At 53.3% G+C, this 23,589-nt stretch overlaps 8 protein-coding genes across 8 annotated transcripts; 3 read left to right on the top strand and 5 right to left on the bottom strand.

Moving 5' to 3' along the window:
- Window positions 1-4,354: 4,354 nt before the first annotated feature.
- Triagg1_5958 (uncharacterized protein) lies at window positions 4,355-7,077 on the top strand (the record flags this gene model as incomplete). Its single annotated transcript, XM_062900529.1, has 3 exons — window positions 4,355-4,991; window positions 5,141-5,259; window positions 5,566-7,077. 3 exons carry the CDS (start codon window positions 4,355-4,357, stop codon window positions 7,075-7,077), a joined length of 2,268 nt encoding a protein of 755 aa, XP_062755159.1.
- A 1,626-nt stretch (window positions 7,078-8,703) lies between these two features.
- Window positions 8,704-9,585, bottom strand: Triagg1_5957 (uncharacterized protein; the record flags this gene model as incomplete). Its single annotated transcript, XM_062900527.1, has 4 exons — window positions 8,704-8,750; window positions 8,813-8,942; window positions 9,018-9,035; window positions 9,361-9,585. 4 exons carry the CDS (start codon window positions 9,583-9,585, stop codon window positions 8,704-8,706), a joined length of 420 nt encoding a protein of 139 aa, XP_062755158.1.
- Window positions 9,586-10,863: 1,278 nt separating this feature from the next.
- Triagg1_5956 (uncharacterized protein) lies at window positions 10,864-11,863 on the bottom strand (the record flags this gene model as incomplete). The annotated part of the gene is made up of 4 exons (XM_062900526.1): window positions 10,864-10,940; window positions 11,012-11,375; window positions 11,460-11,487; window positions 11,568-11,863. 4 exons carry the CDS (start codon window positions 11,861-11,863, stop codon window positions 10,864-10,866), a joined length of 765 nt encoding a protein of 254 aa, XP_062755157.1.
- Window positions 11,864-12,279: 416 nt separating this feature from the next.
- On the bottom strand, window positions 12,280-14,081 carry Triagg1_5955 (uncharacterized protein; the record flags this gene model as incomplete). The annotated part of the gene is made up of 2 exons (XM_062900525.1): window positions 12,280-13,886; window positions 13,955-14,081. 2 exons carry the CDS (start codon window positions 14,079-14,081, stop codon window positions 12,280-12,282), a joined length of 1,734 nt encoding a protein of 577 aa, XP_062755156.1.
- A 3,042-nt stretch (window positions 14,082-17,123) lies between these two features.
- Triagg1_5954 (uncharacterized protein) lies at window positions 17,124-18,077 on the bottom strand (the record flags this gene model as incomplete). The annotated part of the gene is made up of 1 exon (XM_062900524.1): window positions 17,124-18,077. The coding sequence occupies one exon, from the start codon at window positions 18,075-18,077 to the stop codon at window positions 17,124-17,126; it is 954 nt and encodes a 317-aa protein (XP_062755155.1).
- An 859-nt stretch (window positions 18,078-18,936) lies between these two features.
- Window positions 18,937-19,826, top strand: Triagg1_5953 (uncharacterized protein; the record flags this gene model as incomplete). The annotated part of the gene is made up of 2 exons (XM_062900523.1): window positions 18,937-19,225; window positions 19,306-19,826. The coding sequence occupies 2 exons, from the start codon at window positions 18,937-18,939 to the stop codon at window positions 19,824-19,826; spliced, it is 810 nt and encodes a 269-aa protein (XP_062755154.1).
- Window positions 19,827-19,934: 108 nt separating this feature from the next.
- Triagg1_5952 (uncharacterized protein) lies at window positions 19,935-20,459 on the bottom strand (the record flags this gene model as incomplete). The annotated part of the gene is made up of 1 exon (XM_062900522.1): window positions 19,935-20,459. One exon carries the CDS (start codon window positions 20,457-20,459, stop codon window positions 19,935-19,937), a length of 525 nt encoding a protein of 174 aa, XP_062755153.1.
- A 2,022-nt stretch (window positions 20,460-22,481) lies between these two features.
- On the top strand, window positions 22,482-23,417 carry Triagg1_5951 (uncharacterized protein; the record flags this gene model as incomplete). Its single annotated transcript, XM_062900521.1, has 1 exon — window positions 22,482-23,417. The coding sequence occupies one exon, from the start codon at window positions 22,482-22,484 to the stop codon at window positions 23,415-23,417; it is 936 nt and encodes a 311-aa protein (XP_062755152.1).
- Window positions 23,418-23,589: the final 172 nt, after the last annotated feature.

Genomic DNA, 23,589 nt, shown 5'->3' with positions numbered 1-23,589 from the left:
TCTTTCGTATCCAAGGCTATCGGACAGACATGGTGGCGTGGGTTGAGCGGCAGATAGCGTTCGCGGCTGATGGGCTCAAAAGTCAAATGCGGGAGGTGGTGATGGCATCTAATCATCAGACTAGCCGACGACTAGTACCTCGGCGGACTGAGGCTGACCGGCCGGTGTGGGCAGGTGTCTGGACATGGGCTTAAGCCATATCGCTAGTCAGAATCCAAGCACTCGGCTGCCCCTGCACATGGCCTCTTGGTGGCGTCGTTTGTCGTTGATAGCCTCTGTCGTCCAAGCCCAAGCAGAGGCAACGAACAGCCTCCCGCTCTTGATGCTGGAAAGGGAAAAGCGTCGACAGGTACAGGCAGCTTCTTGGATGTTGCACAAAGCCCCTATTGACCGAGTGGTGCGGCACTCTCTTCTCTCCCTCTCTCTCTCTCTCTCTTTTGGTGGGAGATTGGATGTATGCTTCGGTTTCGTCGCCTTTTTAGTCAGCGGTTATTGGTATCCATGAAGAAGCGATCAAAAGGTAAAGATGGCTGCAGGTGGGAAGCGAATCGGAATGAAGGCGAAAGACGAAAAAGCAAGGATCGGCGTGTATCGCATCGAGACAAGACATGGCGGATAGCATGTATGGAGTAGCCCATCAACCATGTCGCCTCGAAGAAGAGGCGGATAGATGGCTGTCTAACCAAATCAATGTAGAGGCACCGCACATCGCCTCGGAGTTGGGAGTTGGCACACAAACCCCATTCGCTAGCCCGGGCATGGGCATGAGGGCAAAGCCAGCGCTCCGTTTGCCCTGAGACATGCCGACGGCCATGGAGGGCTGGCCTGAGCCATGACTGGACGCAGCCGCAGACGATGGATGCAAGTCATGGGCCGAAGCGTGGTGGAAAAATCAAGAACTTTGCCCAGCTGAGAGACCAGGCAAGGGAACCAAGGGAACAATGGCAGCGGCTGGGGGCAAATGGGGGAATTGACGAGTCGTTTCGAGCGGTCCGGCTGGGCGTGCGATTATTGGGCGTCTCGTCCTCCTTGTGGCGCCATCGAGGTGTTTTGTGTTTGTGATTGCACGGAGGCGTTTTGTCGCTCGCATCGCGTCTCGTCTGGAGGTTTTGGATGCAGGCGAGGCCGGATGGGGGAGCGTCGGAATAATTCAACGCCAGATAAGAGATACCGCAGCTTCATGTGCCACTACTCTCGGCGTCTCTCTACATGTGCATACGAGACACATACCTAACCAACCAACATACCTACAGACGGCGTGCATTACCTATCTTTTCCCACGAGGCGAGGTGAAAATACTAAATGAACTGCCTGCTCTCGTCATTGTCTCAGCCTCAAAATGGGTTACTACTACGAGTACTCGTACTTGTAATCCGCATCTCGGCTCGATGGCATCCGGGCGATGATGACGACTGCGTGCTTTCTATTCCTGGCCCGCCATGGACCAACACCTGATGAAGCCCGAAACTAATGGCTCTGAATCCCGGCTCTACTTTGTGGCGTCCTGCAGGGATGGCCAGGGAGCTGGGCGATTTCCCCGGATTCACGCAGTCTGTGTAGTTACTGACCTCGTTCTTTTGCTTGATACCTTGGATAGAGTGCCACCTTGCCGAGACACCCACGGGGCTCCTAGCCAAGTACACGTACAGGCAGATGGACTGGGATCAGCTTGCTGGCGCTGTCTCGCGCGCGCATTCTATCCGTCTGTGCTCTTCCCTGTGACGGCCGTGTTTCCTCACTGAGAGTCGGCGGTCGGTTTGACAAGCCCAGGTTGTGCTAGCGCGCGGGAGGTTGCTCAAGCTGGTGAGGGCAGAGAGCAGAGAGCAGAGTACGCGATGCCTCTAGTACGAGTACAAGTCAGGTTATCGGCGTACTGTAGCTGCAGCCCGGAAGCACTGGAACAAGCTACAGGTAAGCACAGAGACTGGAACCACATGGAGTCGGCGTGAAAAAGCATTGACGGCCGTGGAAGCATGGATGCTTACTGCGTGTATGTGGTCTACTGCAGGGAGCTGGAGACGGCTGCAATCAATACCACTACATACTACCGACAAGTTACCGAATCAAGATGTACCATCATATGCGGTGTAACAGCAGCGGCTGGGGCCCGTCTTTGACAATCTTTGATCTATTTTAAACGCCTCGATGTGGGACAAGATTGCGTGGGCAGGCGATGATGGCTTCGCAACGCGGCTCGGCCAAGACATTTCGACGGCCCTGGATGACAAACTCATGCGTAACACGAGGCAAACCTATTCGACTAGCGTTGCGAACATTCCGGCAAAGAGGCCAAGATGCGTCTACTGAGTAAGAGTACGAGTTCCGCGTACCATGCAAGTAGTAGCGGTGCTACCCGTCCGTGTGGATATATCGCGGCTTTTGATGGTGTGGGAGTGAACCTCTGATGTTGTCTCGTTGCGTGTATTCCGCCGAGCATATCTGATAAAGAGGCCGGGTTCGTGGTGTGGTTATTATTCCCTCTTTATTTCAATTTTATTTACCGGCCGTGGAGACGCTCAAGTGCCATGCAAATCGCTACGGGGCAAGATCATCGACCAAGATGGCCCCGTGCTCATAGCTGCCATGAATGATCTGCAGCAGGGTGGCTACAGATGCAGGCATCATCTCGGATGCATACAGATGGGCACATACTGTATGCATCAAGACACACATGCTCGTAGAGACAAGCTGCGCGGTCCTCTTTGGCCATGCCAAACGACGAGGCATGCACAAGAGTCTCAACGCCCAGCCGGTTCTCGCATCTCAGCGGATGAGGGACTTGATGCTGCTCTGCTCTGGTCTGGGCCAAAGGAATGCCGGCCCACAGCGAGTGGCATGCTTCATGTTCCTTCAAGGTTGTCTTCCTCGCCCCTCCGTTTCGGCAAGTGGGCTGCTATCAAGTCCGGCTTCCTGGAAACATGGCCGTCTTTCAACTCAACTCGGGGGCCCATGTTGACCGGATTTTGAAACACTCCAGAGGCTATCACTGTCAGATCCAACATGAATTGCTATTCTGAGCCTCGCCAGAGTCAGAGACGGGAGCGACGGTCGCTTCCGAGCTGAATCGAAACCTTGGGCTGGCCAACGCTCTGCTAGCCCTCAGTCTATCCTCGAGACTAGTGGCTCAACTACATGTACGATCGCCTCGCCGTGTCTTGGAAGAAGAAGGCGATGCTCGAGGGGCATCCAAGAGAGAGACGCCTCACCAACTTGCGCGGGCTCTTGCTCCGGCTAGCGGCATTCGCATGTACATGCAACCAACTTGACCCAACGCTGATACATGTCCGGTCCTCGTATTTGGCGCTGGATGTGAGGTACCTCGAGGCCATCGCCAAAGAGCTGTGGTGTTTCAGCACACCATCCTGACGACTCCGAGGACGCCGCCCTCCGCATCCGCATCTACACCCACGCCTACTTTGACTAACACGACTACACCTACACCCATGCCCATGCCCATGCCCATGCTCATGCCCGTTGTCCACACGCCTCTATTCTTGACCATCACATCCAACTACCTACCTACCTATCCTTTGCTTATCCTAAAGACCCTCGCCACTGGGGTACATGGTTGCTCTTTGGCTTCGGAGCTGATGAACAGAAAACGCGAACGAGAGGGGCTCGCAGCGTACCTTTATTTAGCACATCATGAGTACATGTACGGAGCACCTATAGAGGTATCTTAGACACTTGAACCTCCCTCGGCCTGTTCTTCACAGATGCAGACATACCTATCTAACCAGGTATATAATGAGCTAGACGTCCCCCGTGCATCGGCTTGATAGGCGGCCGACTCATCGACATCTGCCGTGATATATTACCATCACCTCAACTGACCTCCCTGTCCTGCTCCCCCCTGCCACCCCCCCTTGTCACGGCCGCCTTGGATATCATTCGATTTAGTTGATCGACTGCCAGTCTACGGAATCTCACATCCTCTGCAGTACCGGTCGCTGCTGAGCTCTCGAACCCGGCGGACCCGCAGGTTCGGTACATGCACTGCTGACAGACGGGCGACTGACCACAGCGAAGCCCATCGACAGCCTCAAATTAAGCTGCTGCTAGTTCCATCGTACGGGAACGCCTGCTCCGTACGAGTACTCTTTTCACGTTTATGTTGTTGGGGCCGAGTAGTACAAAAACGTGGTAGCAGGCGCAAATCACGCCCTGCTTTCTTCTACCTGTCTGCTTCTTCTGCTTCTGCTTCTTCTCCCTTCTCTTCTCGCCGATTCTCTTCTCTCTTGTTGCCCAGTTTATCCGTCCACTCTCGTTCATTATCTTCAACACATCGTCCCCGGACTGGTTCTCGGCCCTGTTATCTCTCACCACAAGTTCCACCCTGCTTCTCCATAAGCGGATGGCCGCGATCCACGACCGATACACCGTGCTCCCGCCCCAGAGGCTACGACGGCCGGGAGCGCTGCTGCGAGCCGTGCTGAGACACAAAGATTCTGCGGCAAGCGGGTATACGAATACTAGTCACCAAGTCAATCATCAAAATCGTCGTCGTCAAGGAGATACAACGAGCGTCCAAGTGCTGCAAGCCCGGGCAGCCTCTGGACCCGAGCACTCGCACATGCACTACATCAACCCGTACCAGTTCGGCGTCGGCGGCCCGGATGCTGGCGCTGGCGCTGCTGGATTCCAGCTACAGGGCCCCCCTACGGCTGCCTGTACAGCGCCTCCAGCGCCTCCAGGGGCCTTGTCTCCCCCCTCCGTCCCCTCTATCCCCGCCCGCGCTGTCGTTTTACCGCCCGCGCAGCACCTAAACCCCAATTTCTCCCCCTCAAACTCGATCCGTCACGCTCGCAGCACTTCTTCTCCTCTTCCTCTAGTTTCACCTCTTGTCCCCTCTGCGCTCGACCGCCGAGCCTCGCGACTCTCGTCTCCCATCGCCACGATGCCCGAGTATCGCCACATGCGCAGCGGCAGCCTCAGCATCCCCAGCGCCGCCCACGGAAGCAGCCATCATAGCATGCCGCGCAGCCCGCCCAGTACGTTACACAATCCTCCTTCTGTTTGCTGGCTCTCTCTCTCTAGGGCCTTCCCCCACCGAAGCCCGGCACACGACCGCGGCTCGAGCCTCACGATGAGCAACGACTGATTGCCCGGGCATGCGCTGACCTCTTGTTGCTGCTTGTAGACACATCGCACGTCCCGTGCAAGTTTTTCCGCCAGGGAGCCTGCCAGGCCGGCAATGCCTGTCCCTTCAGCCATGATCTAGGCGCCGCCTCGGAGACGATTTGCAAATATTTCGCAAAGGTGAGCACTGCTCTTTTTTTTATGCGTGTGCGCCTGCGGGTGTCATATCTTGCATATTTCGATCCCGTGATCGTCACCCATTGCGACAAGCAGAGGAACCAAAGCCGGAAAACCGACATTGATCCCATTTCTTTTTGTCCTTGCCCGAAAATACCCGCACCCTTCCACGTCCTCTCCGACGCTCGTCCGATGTGCTCCACGTTCTCCTCTGAATACCTCTTTTTGCGACCTCTCGCTTGCTGCGCCATGGCATGACAAAGACAGATGTGTCGAGATTGGTTGGCTGACAAGGGGCTTTCCTCTTAGGGTAACTGCAAGTTTGGCCCCAAGTGCGCAAACATCCACGTCCTGCCCGACGGCCGCCGAATCAACTACGGTAAGAATGGCGTTACCATCGGCCCAAATCCCCTCAATCTCGCCAACCGTGCGGGCGGTGCCAGTCCCGTCTCACAGACCCCGGGCTCGGTCAGTAGCCCCTTCAGCCTTTCGACCGCCAGCGCCTTGACCACGTCCCTCTACCGCGCCGACCAACCCGTATATCCTTATCTCGGGGATGAGTTTCAGCAACTCGGCCTCTCCAGCGGCCACGATAACGGCCCTCCTACCATTGATGCGCCATACTCCGTCACCGAGTCTAGCTATGGCTCCCCGCCCGACGACGACCCCTCCCGCCTTGGCTTTGGCCTGTCGCCTGCTGCAAAGGGCTTGTCCGTGCTCGATGCACCATTGCCCGCTTCGTTCGACTCCAACGGCATCTCCAACGCCGCCCGTTTCCCTGCTGCGCCATGGCCCTCGTCCGTACCGTCAAAGTTTGGCCTCGAGTCGCCGTCTCCATCACTTAGCAGCATCAAGGACTCGCGCACCTCCGAGACGCTCAAGCTGCTCCACTCGTCAGCCTTTGGGTCATCCGAGCATCTTGCTACCCCCACCGCCGGCAGCCCTCCAGACTCGCAGCATCTCACGGGCGAAGAGTACTTTGGGAAACGAATTATGCACTCGACCCGATATCCCAAGCCGCGACTTCTCAGCGCCAGCATGCCCAAGAACATGGTTGACCGCGATTGGGAGGCCGAGTTTGCCTTTGGCGACGACGACAACGTGCCGGAAAATCTTGTTCCTGGCGACTTGCAGGATCTGTTGACCCCGGCAGAAAAGGCCCGGAGAGGCTCAATGCGAGACGAGAGGCCCGACTTCAACCTCGGCAGTCTTGGCAAGTATGGCAGCCCCATTGGTTCAAGCCCGAGCCGTTGGGGACCCCTGTTCCAGCGTCAGAAGGAAGAGGAGGAGATGACCAGATCGGCCCGAAGCGCTGCCGGATCAGCTTTCGGCCACGTTGGGAGCCCCCTGCGAAATTCGATCCTGGCCAAGGAAATGTCTGACGACCTCCGGCCATCTGCCATCCGGTCCGGAAGCGAAACCATGTCGGTCCTGTCACAGCAGCTCCAACGCAGCCGGCTGGATGACACGTTGAATGGCTCGAGCCCTCTTCTGCACCCCACCGTCGGCCGTAACGCCAGCAATGGCATCTCACCCATCGGCAAGGACCGCAGCCTAGAGCGCCACGTCTCCAGCACCAGCATTGGTTCGTCCGTCACTGGCAGATTTACCACTCCGATTGATGAAGAAGACCCCGATTTCGTCTTCAGCATGGAGGAAGAGGATGACTCGTCATCATCAAAAATTCGCAAGCGCGGCTCCTCCGGTCTGGCGCTGGGAGCCTACAGCTCCTATGCCAACGCCGCTGCCGCCAGCAAGACAGTACCGGCTTCCAACGGCACCAAGGAGGGACGAGACGCTGTACCGGTCAACGGAAGGTAATAGACTTCGCGAAGAGACAAAAAAAATACAAAAAATATGGCGGAGCATATTTTCTTTAGACAAGATACCCCCACCCTTTAACACCAAAAATCGACGAAACGGAGGAATCACACCATTTTTGACGAAGGCATGACGATCTACGAACCAGACGACAGCGCGCCATGCGACGTGCATTTTTCTTGGAAACCGAGAGTTCAGTCCATCGACTTTTTTTTCCGGATGTCCTTCCAAGCTACTTGCTTGTTTTCGCTTTACACTTTTTTCTTCTTCTCTCTCGTCTTCTCTTGCAATAACAATGGCAATCTTTGGAAGGGGAACACACAAAATCATCATCCGGCATCCAACATCGCCAAGGGCTGGGAAAGGGAAAAAACAAAAAGGGACACAGGGGGTGTATATATATACTATATAGGTTGGAGTTTTCTGCGTTTTTTTCTTCTTCTCATTTTTCTTTCCATCTTTCCGTCATGCCATCGAGGAGCCATCTAGGACAGCCACGCCCTGAAGTCATACCTCTCATTTTCTGGTCTACGGTTTATCAAGGGAGTTAGCAACAACAAGCATCATATGCTTTCATCATCATAAGAAAACAATGAAAGTAACAAACTTCTGGATCATTTATTTTCTTCTTCTCTTTTCAAGCATTTGCCCTGGTTTGTTTGTTAATATTTCTTTCGCTTTTTGCGTTTGCCGAGACTGGGGGATCTTGTTCGTTTCGCAACGAACGATTAGCAGACATTGGAGGTGGATATAATAAGGGACGGAACCCGAAGCCAACTTGGATCTACTATTTTCTCTTTTCGCCAGGATATATTCGGAGGAGTTGGGTCAACCCGTTGGAGTCACTTTTGGAGGCAGCGAGCTTGGAAGCACCCGTAATAATACCTCTCAGGTTACGCCAGTCAATAACTACCTATGATTTATCTGCGTTTGAAGATGTATGTATCATTAGGACAGGGGAGTTTGTATATGCAATTCAGGTGAAATATTGAGCTTGGGGTTCTCTTTCGTTAATAAAAAATAGTATTATCTCGTTTTAACATGTGAATCGTCCTGTAAGATTGCTTATTTTGTAGTTGTGTTTTTAGAGAAATCATGAATGGCATCTCATTTTGCACATCACGGGAGATGTCAACTTCTGGCAGTCAGTCGGTGGAGAGTAAAATGATTCTTCTATACACTAGTACAAGGGATAAGCTGCAAAAGACCGTTTTTTTTTCGCAGCGTCTCCGACCACCATCAATACAAATCGACCTTTTTCTTCCCGTTCTAACACCCCTTTCCCCCATCACACTCTTTTCCCGTCGGATCCCGAAAACACTGGCGAATAAAAGAAGAGTCCCTTTGGCCCCGTTTCTCCCTCTCGAAGATGAAGAAGAAATTATGAGATTTTTTTGGACCGTGAAGGCCTTTTTTTTTTGTGTATTTTACAAGTCCCCGAACAAATTCATTATTTTATCTCGGTAAACCCCGCCCCTATATCCTGACCTCTTCTTATCCGGGTATATCGTAGGAGGGAATTTCAAGTGACATAACGAGGGAGGGACTTTTAGAGAGTCAAGGAGGGAGAAGAAGAAAAAAAGTGGTGGCCAGCGTTTCCAGAGTCGTCGGGTCGGGAGGAGTAATTTAGTGAGCATCGGGCTGGTTGAGGATGTACTCGACAGCCTTGTCAACTGCAAACGGAGTGTGAGCACTATTTGATATCTAGGGAGAGGGGGAATGCGACTTGTCGTACCTGAGTGGATGCCGTCGGCGTCCTTGTCGGGGATCTCGATGCTGAACTCCTCCTCGATGGCCATGACGACCTCGACGGTGTCGAGGCTGTCCAGGCCGAGGTCGTTGGCGAAGTGAGCAGTGGGCTTGATCTGTAAAAAGGGTAGAGTTAGGGAATGTCATTCGATGAGGGGGGGTTCTGCGCGCGGTGGTATTTCCGGACGTACGTTGGTAGCGTCGTTGACCTGCAGCACATACAGTTAGCAAAATGTTTGCGTACACAAGGATTGAAAAATAGAAAAAAAAGTCAAGTCATGGACCGGCGCATATCCAAACATGATGATGTTGTTGCACCCCGCTCTCTTTTGCTTGCTCCCCCGCCTCCATCAACAACCACCTTCTCAGATCCAAATCTTGCCATTGCGCAGCTATTCCTTTGCCAAACGCAATGCATCCCACAACGTCTCCGTGATATCACCTCCCATTTTCCCTCAAACCAGTCCTCCGAATGACTTCCGAGCTGACAAAACAACTGCGAAGCAATAGAGCGAGCTGGGGGGCCAAGCCTACCTTGTCGAATCCCTGCAGCAGGCTCATGATGCGGCCCTCGACCTCCTCCTTGTGCAGGCCACCGCCGGCGCTGTACATCCTCACGCCCACGAGGCTCTGGACACGGACAGGGGCGGCGGCGGCGCGGGGAGCAGCGGCCAGGGCAGCTGTTCTTCGGATGGCGACGGGTCGGGCGACAGCGCGGACGGCCGAGGCGGATGTGCGGAGGACAGCGGTGCGGAACATGATTGCGGCTTTTGTGGAGGACGAGGGGAAAAGAAGAAGAAGAAGAAGAAGAAGAGGCAAAGTCAATTGGGGGGCGGCGGTTGACTGCGGGTTTTGGGGGTGGTTTTGCGGCAGGGCGGGTTTTTTATCTTTAAAGGTGACGACGGGACCGGCGATGATAAATTTCTCGCTGGCTATTACTCGGTCTATTGGAGGTTTTTCGGAGCTGGGCCGGTACAAAGGTACATGCGTTGGGAAAGCTGGAGTGCGGAGGGGGAGGAGAGATGAGGAGTCACGTGCAGCTGGTGGGTTGGAGGGGGAGCTGAATCAGCGGGAATGGGGAGCTCCGGATTGGTGAAGATGCGTGTAAGGCATTGTGTGAGTATTACATGGAGTTTGGAGAAATAAAGAGCTGTGTTTACTATTGTTGACATGGGTACTTGATTTCGTATCGATAGGACTCTGTATCAAGGTGGTTGGTTCAATAAATATAGTAGCTACATTGATAGAACACTTGGTCACAGAAGTCTGTGCAGCTTGCTTAGCACACGCTTGTCAGTGTACGACTGAGTTTGATACCACGTTGGTATTACAAACCAAGTCTGACAATCAAATGGGCATTGAACAGAAATGACATGTTCAAAGAAGCGTATCTGTGCACCTATAAATACCCGTTCACATCTCTCATCAAATTGCGCCCTAAAGCCATTTCTAACAAACTTACCCAACCCGACCCAGAGTTCAATATGAAAGTCACCATAGGCAAGGTAACCCTCCTAATGTATTTGCTGTTGAAATTGCAACACAGAATCAGAAGAAAGAAGAAGAAGGGCAAGCCAGTAGACGATCGTGACTCTACAGAGACCAGAACCGCCCTTGGAGGCAGTGGTAACCAACAAGACCTCTCTCAGTATGGTTCTAATCTCCCATAAGCACAGAATTGGCCGACATTGGACATATCCAGAGTCTTGGTGTTACTGGAAACGGCCTCGGTTATTCAGAACCGGTGGTGAGCAAGAGGTTAACATGTTCCTAGATAGTTGAACGATAACTTCAATGTCTTGCCTCCACCAATTCACCGATGCTATACTTTACAACTTATTGTAGTCACTTTTCCTCATCGTTTCCCGCCCATTCACCCATTCCATGGCCGAAATTCGAATACAAGGCTTATTTTTTTTTTCGTTTAGCGCCAAGCTTATGTACAATCCTGTTGTCCATGACTCCTCCGTTGGTGCCTCTCTTCTAATGGTTCTCTCTCCCCTCACATCATACAAAATGGAATTAGTTTTGTGTAGCTTATCGGTAGGGTGAATCTGCGCGAATGGCGGCAGCAAGTTCAGGCTCCCACTTGTCTCCGTTGGACAGCAGTTTCTCTGTAATGGTTGTATCAGTATATATATACGGCTGCAGAGCTCATCTCCCTTGGGCTTCATCACAAACTCACCCTTGTTGTACAGCAGCTCTTCTCTGGTCTCGGTCGCGTACTCTGCGTTGGGAGACTCCACGATGGCGTCGACGGGGCAGGATTCCTGGCAGAAACCACAGTAGATGCACTTTGTCATGTCGATATCGTAGCGGGTAGTGCGGCGAGAGCCATCGGCACGCTCTTCGGCTTCAATGGTGATGGCTTGGGCAGGGCAGATCTGTTTTGCGTGCGCGGTTAGCATTTCCCCATCCCTGCAAATGCGCTCTCGAATATTGGCGGGGTTCCTTACGGCCTCGCAGAGCTTGCAGGCAATGCATCGCTCTTCACCAGAGGGGTATCGTCTCAGCGCGTGTTCGCCACGGAATCGGGGAGAAATGGGGCCCTATGAAGAGTGTTAATCGCAGCTCAATGGCAAGAGGAGGGTTCACCATGGATATCTAGCTCATCCCCCGCGCAACCTGCGTACCTTTTCGAATGGGTAGTAGATGGTGTAGCTGCGTCCCTCCAGTCAGCAATCTCAATTCACACCAGTGACCGGTGAAAATCCTGAATCTCCAGAGTCGGTATAACATACGGTGGTCGGAAGAACTGCTCCAGCAGGACATACATTCCTCTGGCCATCTCGGTCATGAGGAAGTACTTGCCCAGCCGGTCCAACAAGCTGTCCTTTTCCCACACCCACTCGACCTGCTTGCTCGTTCGGAAGTTCTGCGGCGGCGGTCCCTTGGGCGTCGCATATCCCCGCTGCTGGTGGTAGGGAGTGGCCAGCATCCTCGTCGCCATCATGAGCGGGCTGGTAGCGGCCGGAGCTCGGGCAAGCTGGCGTTTGGCGAGCATGGCTGCTGCCGAGGCGGAGAGGGTCGGCGCCATTGTCGTCGGATTCGCTGCAATTGACGGAGGTGCAAAGAGCAGGCTCGCCTGGGCCGGGACGTCGATTGGGCGGGAGGCGACTTTTGACGTGATGCACTTTTGATGGCTCTTTTGCCGTGGATGAATGGCTTAGTGCACTGCGGGATTACATTGCTGGGCCAGTGATTGGTGGGACTGGCCGCTCGTGACATGGCACGTGATGCTTCATATAACTTGAACGCCCGCTCAAACGACCTCGGCGTGCTACAGCTCATTATTACCTCCTATCTAATGCCAATCCAGGTGTTGTGATGATGAACAGAAGATCAAAAAACGAAATCAAAAATCAAATCAACAAAGAAAAAAGAAACCCGCATTTACACGCTTCATGATGGATTACTCAATGGCATAATCGACGCTATGCACAACTCGCTTTTTCAGAAGCTCTTTTCCCATGTCCCCCACCACAGCCCCATGTTGGCTGCCACCAGCAAATCGAGCATCTTCAGCCCGTCGTGGTAGATGATGAGCTTGCCGAGCTTGGCCCGCTTGCCGCGGTTGCCCCCTCCAGCTCTCTCGCCGCCTATGTTTACGTCAAACGGCGATATTACATCGACTTCATCTCTATCTTCATAGCGTTCCATGGCCGACTTGATGAACTTGCTGAAGTGGCCAAGGCGGCGGTCGTCGCCTTTGGGAACTTCGCCAGAGGGGAACAAGTCGGAGCCTGGAAGATTGAAGCGTAACTCGCTGACAACGGTGGAGGTCGACCTCGACGGACTCGCATCGGGGACTAACGGATTATAAGCTCCGACCTCGCCCTCATGCAAGAAATGGTGGCATAGCAAGCTTCGGCCGCCGTTGCCCGTGCGAAACTCGCATCTACCACCCCAGGGGCTTGTAAAGGTGTATCCTCTCGGCTTCATCTTGTCGGGACGTGAAGACGTCGGTGACCCGGCCTTGTATTCTCCGGAGCTGAACGAATTGGCCGATGCTTCGCTCTCGCTTCGATTGTGTGCCTTCTTCCGAGCCGCCTGCTCCATCTGGTGAAATTTGGATCGTATGGCAGAGCCGAAACTCCTCGAGTAACCCATGGAAACCTGTCTGGAGAACATGCCATCGGCTCGTGGGCCTGGTGCCATGTCCATGAATGAACGATCGGCATCCATACTCCTCCTCGGGGGAACGGCGCTTGATGGCCTTCCACGGAACTTGGCATACCCTGCGCTTTCGATGTGAATATCGATTGGGGGATGCTGAGGAGATCGCTGTTCCGAGGATGCAGAGAGATGCATGGCAGACTGGCCCGTTTCCCCAACCTCCGTGTTCACCTCGTACGACGAAATCTTGCCTACGTTCCACTGGTCTCCTGTACCTGGATCCCTCCTTATCAGGCTCAAGGTAAACGGTGGCGTGGAATACTCGCTGTTCTTCGTTGGAGACAGGGAGCGACTCTGCCTAGTATGTCCCATGGTATCTGTTCGATCTCTGGTTTGATCTCTAGAACGTGCCGTTTCGTCCATGGAGACCCGACTCTGAGGAATATCGCTCAGCTGCCTTGGCCCGACAGGCTTGCGTCTAGTAGACACAGATGGGCGCAACTGCTGTGGCCCATCTGGAGCATTCCGCTCAGAAGGGTTGTCTGAGAGTCCTGGGCCCGAATATTCGTAACGTCTGGGAGGTAGAGGGGGTGCAATGTCGGCATCTTGCGAGCTAAAAGGCACACTAACATCGTTTGGTGGTCGCAATGTCGGGTTTCCAAAAGTAATCTGGGGCTGCTGTTGCTGTTGCTGTTGCTGTTGCTGATCACCTTGTATCGAAATATTGGGAGTCTGGGATGAGATTGATCCGGGCACCGGCTTCCGAGCAATCGTCCTCGTCATGGAGCTATCCTCGCTGGATCTACCTTGCGCGTCATCTCTCAATGGGTGAGGGCCGGTTACATCCAGCATTGGGAGCTCGAGATGGACATAGTACAGACTGCTGGAGACATCTCCGCCTGTGACATTCTTGATCTGAGGTTTAAAGGGTGATAGAATAACATCTGCAGTTATTTGTAAGCTTTAGCTCCGAGCAATGCCATCAAGTGCGGGAGAGGGAGCTTCCGAATACCTCTGGTGCCAGGGACTCTGGAGATGTAGAGCACCAAGGGCTCTAGTCTTGTCTCTGACGGGTTTTCGGGATATTGCGGCGGATTCGCCGCCAGCAGGTTTAGGGAGGCAAGTGAATGGGCCTCCATGGCTCTTCGTCGCTTGCAAAATATGCCTCTATTGGGAAATATGCTGGTGGCCTTGTGAGAAGGTTGAGAAATCCGGAATAGGCGCGCGGTAATAGAAATGGCTGGCTTGACGTATTCGCACAATTAAGCTTACAGGCACTCTGCTATGTGACGAGTGGCTTTGACGATGATGCTTTTTTTCTCTCCTTTCTTATGTAAACGAGGGCTTGTGCAAGGATTTGCTGCAGGTTCACGGCATCCGGACATCAAGGCCCGGAGAAAAAAAGGCGACTAACCTAAGCCGAAACGAAGGATGACAACATGCAAATGCCGGGCCAAACAAATCAAAGGGCAAAGCTGGAGAGGGAGAGAGAGAGAGAGAGAAAGAAAGGCCAGACAGACGCAGATTAACGCATCCTTGCTAGAGGGTAAGCAGGAACGGGCATCACCCTTAGCACAAGACGTGGTTTTAAGCAAACGTGAGACGGAAGATGGTGTCGTGTGCTTTGTCCTTGTCTTTGTTTTGTCTTTGTTTTGTGATGCTTTTTCAGAAGACGGAGAAAATGACAAACGTCACCGCGCCGGGGCTGTGCTGTGTCAAGGCCACCGGGTTTTATTTTAGGGGCGCAGAGAGGCCGGTGAGCGAGCCGATAGGCCGTCGCTGTTCTAAAGGGAACCTGGTGATGAGGCGTCAGCTGCAGACGGGGCGAAGCTGAGAGAGAGACGAGGGAAAATGAGCTCAGCTGGAGTGGTCATTGCTCAATGGGTACACGTATACCGTTTGGTGATGGTGGTTGGGGATTCGTTTCCCTGTGTGCAGCTGCTTAGGTTGGCCTGTGGCGATCAATGGATAGCTGGAGGTGATGTGGTTAGCAGCCAGCTGAGCGCTGTGGATAGTGGTGGATAGTGGTGGATAGAGGTCGCGTGCTGGTAGTTGGGCAATACAGTGCTGATAGCACTAGTCAGCTGCACGAGAGCGGCACGTCGATCCACAGTAGACCTGACTAAACTGCTACTGTATTTAGCACTGCCAGACGGGCTGGTTTGATGCCCGAATCGGAGTCTCGGGTGTCTTGCATCATCTTTCCTTGCCTTGCCTTGCCTGTTCCAATTATAACATCTCCATGATCCAAGCATCTACACTCGACCTGACTCGACTCGCCCCCTTCAACATTCTTCAAATGGCAAAATTCCAGCATCGTCATGATCATTCTTTTCCCAAAATATCCGTCAGGCCTGGTCCTGGCTCTCCCCCGCCTTTGATGCGGCCATGTATCACCGCGTAGGTGATATTGCAGCCGGATGCAGTGCCCGTTTCCCATCCCATCGTCTGCAGGTGTGCAGCATTGGGCTTCTACAAAAATAACCGCGTGTTACATTGAGCATTCTTTGTCCACAGGGTCCCATCCTAGCCATCTGCCGAGCCGCTATCCTGTCCTGCACACGGCAAGCGTCGTTGCGGCATCAAATCTTGGCAGCACAGCCTCTTATCTAATTCTTGCTCGTCGACGCTGGACAATCGGTGGCCGTGGTTGTAAATGGGAACCCGGTATGGCAGTTCCAACATGGACTCGATGCCGCACAAGCGGTGACCGTCTTGGTGACGACGCCTGCGGCCTGTGAACAGCCGCAAGGCAGGGTCACCAAGTCTGTGGTGACGAATCATGAGATGGATGCTTCGCTCGCGCGTGCTATTTTGGGCTACTCACTATCGACTATGCAAAACTCACTGGAGCAGTCGAATTTACAACCTTCACTGGTGCCAGGATGCGTCGTTACCGTCACGGTAGGGACGCAGCTAGTTGGCGATGCAGGGGCCGCTGGCGTTGGCTCTTCGCTCTGCGTGATATATGCGGTACCGCATCCTCCAGGACATGGGCCGCAACATGGGTAGCCAGTGTATACCGTTGGAACTGCTGCTGCGCATCCCGCTTGCGGCGTTATCGTCGAGTCAACCAGGCACAGGACCCTCAGACAAGTGCTGCAGTGAGTCGTTGTCGAGGTGACTGTGGGGCATGGCTTTTCCTGGGTAGCGACAGCCAAAGGACGAACAACGGAAATAGAACTTGGTTCAAGAGTTCAAAGTCAGCTGGGTACCATGAGTTGATCGGGCATTAATGTTTTGGCTTGAAGTGCCATACATTGCGAGCATGAGGACGGTGCTGATCGAAGCGAACGGCATTCTGGCAAGCGTGTACTGACAGCTGACTGCTTGTTTAGAACGAAACAGATAGGCTATCCGGGGAAAACCTATTTATAGGCGCTTGGAGAAGATGATACTTGAGAGGTCTGATGTTGTGGGCGTCATAGCCTGCTCTAAATACTCCAACCCGGTGTCGGTTTGTCCCCGTCAAGTGGCGTGATGGCGTCCCATCGTGACAGGCGACAGTCCGAGCACTGATGCCGCATTGCAGACGAGTGTCTTGTGTGGCGCTCTCCAGCTGTGATACATATTGCTCTGATAGGCCGGATGAAGACGTCGACAAAAGGATCAATTCCTTGGCGAAATGCAAGGCATTGAGGGGCACAACGTCGATGTTGCCGCTTCCGAACGGAGAGCTTCGTTGATTGGGCCAGAGTTACAAGCTTCAAGGGTGATTGCTTGCAATCTACATGGATGATCATCTGCCAGCATTGTGTTTGACAGGTGCCACTCACATCCGTTTACAGAAATCAACCGAAACGTCAATGATTCGGTATGAAGCGCGAGCTCGTATTCCTTGTCCAGGCGAGAGTCTGCTAGCCAATTAGAAACGCTTCCGAACCAACACTTGTGCGTGCCATATATTGCGGCTGAAGCTGATGGCGCTCACATGTGCTCCCTGCATGCTGGGGAAATTTGTAGACGGGGAATTGAAGCGTGAATGTGTAGCTAACGGCGAGGAAGTCAGTGCTGCGAGGACCGTGTATGTACTCATGTAAGTTTTCGTGGCATTTATGAGAATGCCAAATGCTACCCCCAAACCTGAATAGACATTATTGTCAGCAGTAATTATACACAGACTCTTGTAATGACGAAAGTGTATAACTGTATGCAATAAAGATATTGAGCGCTTGATCACTTCATGCCGATGGCGTCTCGGCTCTATACGCAGCAACCACCTCGTTCACAACGTCTTCCAAACTCTCATCCTTCAAACCAAGCAACTCCATCGCAAACCCATCCCTCCTTGTCCAATCGGCGTCTAGAGCTCCCAGCACAAACACAATGTCTTCTATGGCGACCAAAACGGCCTTTTCATCATCGCTCTCTAACCTCTTCTGAGCGTCCTCCAGGTATGGCTTTGAATCGACATGTTGGACGTGCCACTTGTCGCCCATTGTTTTTTCCAGAGCAGCCACAATCTCAAGCTGCGTCGGGTTGAAGCTCTGGACGTAGAGCGCACGATTGCGAGTCTCGACGGGTCTCTGGAGGATGCGGACAGTTGCCTCGGCGATGCGGCGCAGCGTCGAGGTCGAAGCCCTGATGGCGCCTCCGTCCAGGATCTGAGCCGTGCGGGTGTCAAAGTTGATGTGCAGCAGTCCGTCGCGCAGCCCGTGATCGAAGAAGTGTCCGCACACAAGAGTCGTCCATGAAAAGGCCGCGCTGCCGTCCTGGGCGGCCAGGGCCTCGCACTTTTCGCGCACTGCCGTCTTCTTGCGATACAGCGGCAGGTACTTTTGCGGCTCTGCGTCGGCGGCGTCGCAGCTCCCAAAGTCGGCCGGGATGAAGCGCTTGACGCCGGCGTTGAAGGCGGCCTCTACGAGCCGGAGATGCTGGTCGCCCTGGCCGAGCGGGAACGCGGCGACGACGGCATCCTGGCCTTTGAGGGCTTCGGTGAGCTCGTCGACGGCGAGGTCAGAGCCAACGACTAGGCGCGTGACGGAGGGTCCGAAGGTCGTGGAGGAAGACGAGCTTGAGCGCTGGAGGACGGACACGTCGAAGCAGTTTGCGGTTACGAGCGCCTGGAGGATGACGGAGCCTAGGGTGCCATTTGCGCCTATGAGGCAGACCTTGTTGAGGGGGGTTTGCGTCATGATGGAATTGGGCGGGCAATGAGTGATTGTGCAATACCGCTTGTGTTATCACCAACTCGAATGGCTGACTGGATCAAGTCGAGCAGCTCCAACGGCTGACCGGATTGGGCAATGTGTTCAACGTCAATGTTACTTGGGACGGGAAGCCCCGGCCCTTGAAGAAACGTGGAGGTTTGGTGGGGTAAGTTGTCTTACGCCATAGAGCGATCGAGTCATACAAGATCATGGCTGAAGGGTGATTTACTATTAGACTGGGAGAGTGGAAACGGAGTCGGGAGAATAGAGGCGACGGGGACAGCTTGAGGCTAAAGCAAAGTGAGGATAGTAGAGGCGAAGGAAGGAAGAGGGACATTTAGTCATGTCAATCAAAGACTTACACAAGCTCCACCTACGCCTGCTACATGAGTTTCATGTGATTTCCCTCGAGTTTGGCCTCCGGCTCCGAAAAGACTCTCCAACTCGGCGTCCATACGCCTTCAATGACCCCCCCGGCTCGGCCTTGTTCCCCCACATTTTATTCGAAACGCGGACTCTCTCGGGCATCCGAGATGGAAATAAGGCTGGGATCGACCGTAGGATCTTGTTTTAACTCCGATCCTCGTGCAACTCGCCGTTCGGCTCGGGTCTAGCAATACAGCGTATTTGACAGCGAATCACAAAGAGAGCTCGGTTGTATTTTCCTTTGAAGAGCTATCAAGAAGGATTCATAGAGGAAAGTCACTGGCAATGGTGTAAACGTGTATATATACCAGCTATGGAACATCTAGTTTACAATGGGGTATCAACTCAACTCGACAAGACAAATAACCAGCTAATATCACAACAACTACCCATCGCATTTCACACTTGATCATAAACAATGGCCAATGACAAGCACATCGTCTTCATCACCGGTGCCAACACTGGCATTGGCTACGAGGCCGTCAAAGCATTCTTGCGCTCCTCCACGCCGTTTCACATCTTCGTCGGCGCTCGTACCGTAGAAAAGGGTCAAAGGGCAATTGATATCGCCACTCAAGAGGTCCCAGGATCGAGCAACGTTCTTGAGCCCGTCGCCATCGAGCTGGCGAGCGATGAGTCCATTGCCCAGGCTTTTGAGACTATCAGTGCCAAGGTGGACAGAATCGACACGCTCGTCAACAATGCGGGTTCGTAACGTTTTGCTTCAATATTGATTACACTGAATGAATAAAGGAACTGACACATGCCTTCTTTACGCATCAAACAGGTGCCGCTTTCGACACCCAGAGTTTCGCAAACGACATTTCCAACAGCCGCGAAATCTTCAACAAGGCATACGACGTCAACGTCACCGGAACTCACATCGTAACCGCCACCTTTGTCCCGCTCCTCATCAAGTCGTCCTCCCCCCGTCTCATCTTCATCACGTCCGGCCTGTCAACCCTCACGGCGCACTCGAGGAGCTTCTACCCGCCGTGGGCTCCGAAGCCGGAAGCCGGATGGCCCAAGCCCGGCGTCATCGCCAACCTGGGCTACAAGAGCAGCAAGACTGCGCTCAACATGGTGATGCTCAACTGGCACTGGCTGCTGCTCAACGATGGCGTCAAGACTTTTGCCATTAGCCCGGGCTTCTTGGCGACGAACTTGGGGGGTGTCCCCGAGGTTCTCAAGTCGCTGGGTGCGGGTGATCCGGCGATTGGAGGGGAGTTTATCAGGAAAGTGACTGAGGGGGAGCGAGATGCTGATGCTGGCAAGGTTTTGAGCAAGGATGGCACTCAGGAGTGGTAGAGGTTTGTTATGAAATGCATTGCTGTTTTATATCTGCGTGTACATGCGTGTGTCTAGCCTCTTTGAAAGGGCTTAGCAAATAAAGTATTATGAGGAGAATGATTTTCTTTATCCTCTTCGCACTAATATGACATCACCTCCTCTTCTTTCTACTGATATTACTTCATCTCCAAGAGCATCATCATCATCATTATCCGTAGATGCAAATTCTTCACGAAGCCTCCGCAGTCTCTTCATTATCCGATCTTTGATCGGCTCATGCCGATACCTCGCGGGGATGGTTGTAGCCAAATTCCAATAGATGAGATATTCCAGTTGACCGATCCACCGGTGCAGATTCGCAATGTCGGCGGCAAGGAGTTCTCTTTCGAACCCCTCCTCGACGGATAGCTCGCTGCGGTAGCAAGAAAGCTCATATCGCAAGGTGGCCATTTCACCCCTAGCCGGAGGATGCCTTCGCACGGCCTGATATTCTGGCGGTGGCTCCATGAGGTCTTCGACGCAGGCCACGATGGTCTTGTCTTTTCGCAGCCAGCGTCTAAAGTTGCGGTAGCGATCCCTGACGAGGATGGGGATCTTGACCCAGGGCAATGTCGTGGGGCCCTCAGGTCCCGACAATTCTTCCTGCAACATTGTAGATGTGTGTATATGTGTACATGTATGTTTATGTAGATGAGTGCGTAAATGTGTACAAGTGCGTGAGCGAGCGAATGCGTAATCGAGTGAACCGGCGAATGAATGATGGAGCAGGGGATGAATAACGAAGCGAATGTGTATATGAGCGAATGAGCGAATTCGAAAAAATAAGTGAGTGACCGAAGGTTGTATTGTACCACCATCGGATGGTCGTCTGGTTAAATAATAACGGCAACACTAACATGAGCAGACTGTTGGCAGTTGGCTTTTATATGCATTATTCATTTAGACTTTTGACTCCGTGAGGAGATCACAACCTGACCTAAACTTGACATGTGCGGAATTCCAGGAACGCCCGGCCAAAATGAAATAAGCTTATCAACTTGTCTAATAATGGAATGGCTCTCCTGAACTCAATCAAGCCTCTTCATGGTATAAATCGACCCTTCTTGTACCTCTGCGTGAGCATTTGGAGTGTTGATACACATCACGGTATGGATCTACAGGGGCAGAGCGCCTCTCTTTGAAAACCATGATGACTCTGTCAGATGAAGCGTTACCTTCCTGCCAATCTTGGAGGCTTTCGTGGCCACGAGAATAAGATATGGCTTACTGACCAATGGTTTATACCCGATGGTTTATAAATGCTCAAGAATAACGCAGATACGGAAGATGGCGCAGAGATGGTACCAACAAAGGCCCGCTATAACGCCGTATACGAGGAAGGCCATGACTATCCTGGATTTATATATGCCCGACATATACCAAGAGCAACTCAGCAAAGATTCATAGAATTATGCAATGGTGCTATATTTACTGGTGAAGCATTTTAGTACTAGACGGCTGTCAGTGGTACGTCGTGATTGACTTTTGGCGTCGATGCTGCGCCGTTTACGGAGACCGGCATTCCTCGTGATAGTACGTGAATGCAGCATGGGTACGGTCAAGGGACCGTCTTGTACGCTCAAATATGATGCCAGCATCATGATGTAACATGAATTGGAGAGGGTGAACTTTGTCTATGCATGAAAACTTATGCTGCAACAGTCGTGTCGCATGAGATTATGGGTTGTATATTAGAATTACACAGGGCCCTCAAGGCAACTCCTACTAAGCAGCACATATCCGGCTTCCATGCCCTGTCCCCGGAAGATACCTTTGCAAGAGCAGCTGAAATATCATATCAAAGGTATGTACAAGGGCTATTTCCAACTAGTAATCCATCTTGATCGCGATGCTAGGATCACATCAGACGCGCCGCCCCCCGGTATAAGTGATGGGACGAAGGGTAAGCTTTGGATTTACATCACCACCACGGGTTCTGGAATGCAGCTCAGCCCAAAACTTGGTGACGCGCAAGTCGCGCTCACGAGTGTGCACTAAAGAACGGATGGATTCGTAGATTGCATTCCTAAGACCCGGGTCATCGCTTGACAGGGACAAAACGCAACGACGCCAGCCTCCCTTTTTTTCTTTTCCCACACACACACAATGCATCTCAAAGAAAGTGTCTCGCTTTAGCCTCTCTCCAGCGAGTAAACGTAGCTGAAACGAACTGTTGGAGATGTGCCGACGAGCCAGCCTCTCGATTCCCCTTGGTTCGCACTCATACCTCGGGCAGGCATGTTAGCTTCGCATGCCATCTATGCGTCAATCCCTGTGCGCTTCTCCACGTATACAGGGCATCTGACTTGAGAAGATGCGTGTGTTGAGCTACATGTTATTCGGCGATACTCGGTGACGGGGGGCCAAGTTCCGCGACTGGCTGCTCCCATTCCCTGCCCATGCGCATGGTGTCGCGAACCAGCCGGTACGTCGATTCCATGCCCAAGTCTGGCTACGCATCCCACAGTGAGGTTGGATTGCGGCATGCATAACAAACCGCGGGCAGCTTCGACGGGTATATAACTCGACGGCCGTTGTACTTGTCCAGTGTCCCATCTCCTTGGCATGACGACTTACCAGAGGAGAGTTCCTCTGCAAAGTGACTGCGAGTTATCCAGAAGCACACATCCCAACATGTCTCGACTCGCCCTCCTCGTCAGCCTCATGGCCGCCACCGCAGCAGCCCAAGCAGAGTACGCATCCCACGGCTTCAAATACATCGGCTGCGTCGAAGCCGACCCCCCGGCCTTCTCCTTCAACGTCAATCTCCCCACTCCGTTCAGCGCCCAGCAATGCCAGGAGGCCTGCCACGCAAAGGGCAAATACGCCGCCATCGACGGCTCGTGCCACTGCGAGGATCCCGCGTCCAAGGGCGAGCCCCAGTACAAGGTGCTCGAGGATTCCGTCTGCGCGCTGCCGTGCATTGGCGGCAACGCAACTGCGGGCTGGTGCGGAGGCCCTCAGTGTCCGGTGACTGGGAAGAAGCGATATTCACTGTACAAAAAGGATGGTGACGACTGCGAGGAAGACAACGGCAAAGGGATCGGTATCGGGTTCCACACCAAGAGCATCCCCGTGAGAACCTCCACCACCATCAAGACCATTACCTCTTGTCCCCCCGAAGTCACCAACTGTCCGCTCTCCTGTCCCCCTGGAGGCTGCCATATCGATCCTCCGTCTCCCATCACGAAGCACCACCCTGGCCCGTCATCCGAGCCCTCTGCTCCGCCGTGTCCCCAGAACTGCGGCCCTCCTTGCCCGCCTCAGGGCTGTGGAATCTGTCCTCCTGGGGGATGCCTCCCTTCGTGCCCGCCAGGCTGCCCCTTTCCCCGTCCGCCGCCTCCAGAGTGTCCCGGTGAGCACTGCAAGACAAACGTTCCGGCATCTCCAACATGTCCGCCAGGAGGATGCGTCAAGCTTGTCACGGATCCTATCCCGCCCCGTCCTCATCCTACGCCTGATCCGGCTCCTACCAAGGTAACGGTGACCATTAGCGAGGGCGCCAGATACCAGTCTGGGGTGCTAATGGCAGCTGTTGGCGCGTTGATCGTGGCTGTAAGTTGGCTTTGAAAGAGTATGTTGGTGTGACGACTTGATAACAAGGTATCCCTCGTTTGGTAAAACAAGAGGCTGAGAATAACACCAAAAAAAACAAGAAAAAAGAATAACCGTATAGATAACTTTGAGGCGCTTGATGGCGTTGCGGTGTGCTGCCATGCTTGTAATAATTATATGACACTCG

Source organism: Trichoderma aggressivum (assembly GCF_033847375.1).
Source record: "Trichoderma aggressivum f. europaeum strain CBS 100526 chromosome Unknown scaffold_022, whole genome shotgun sequence".
Lineage (NCBI taxonomy): Eukaryota > Fungi > Ascomycota > Sordariomycetes > Hypocreales > Hypocreaceae > Trichoderma > Trichoderma aggressivum.
This window is presented reverse-complemented; position numbering and strand designations above follow the sequence as displayed.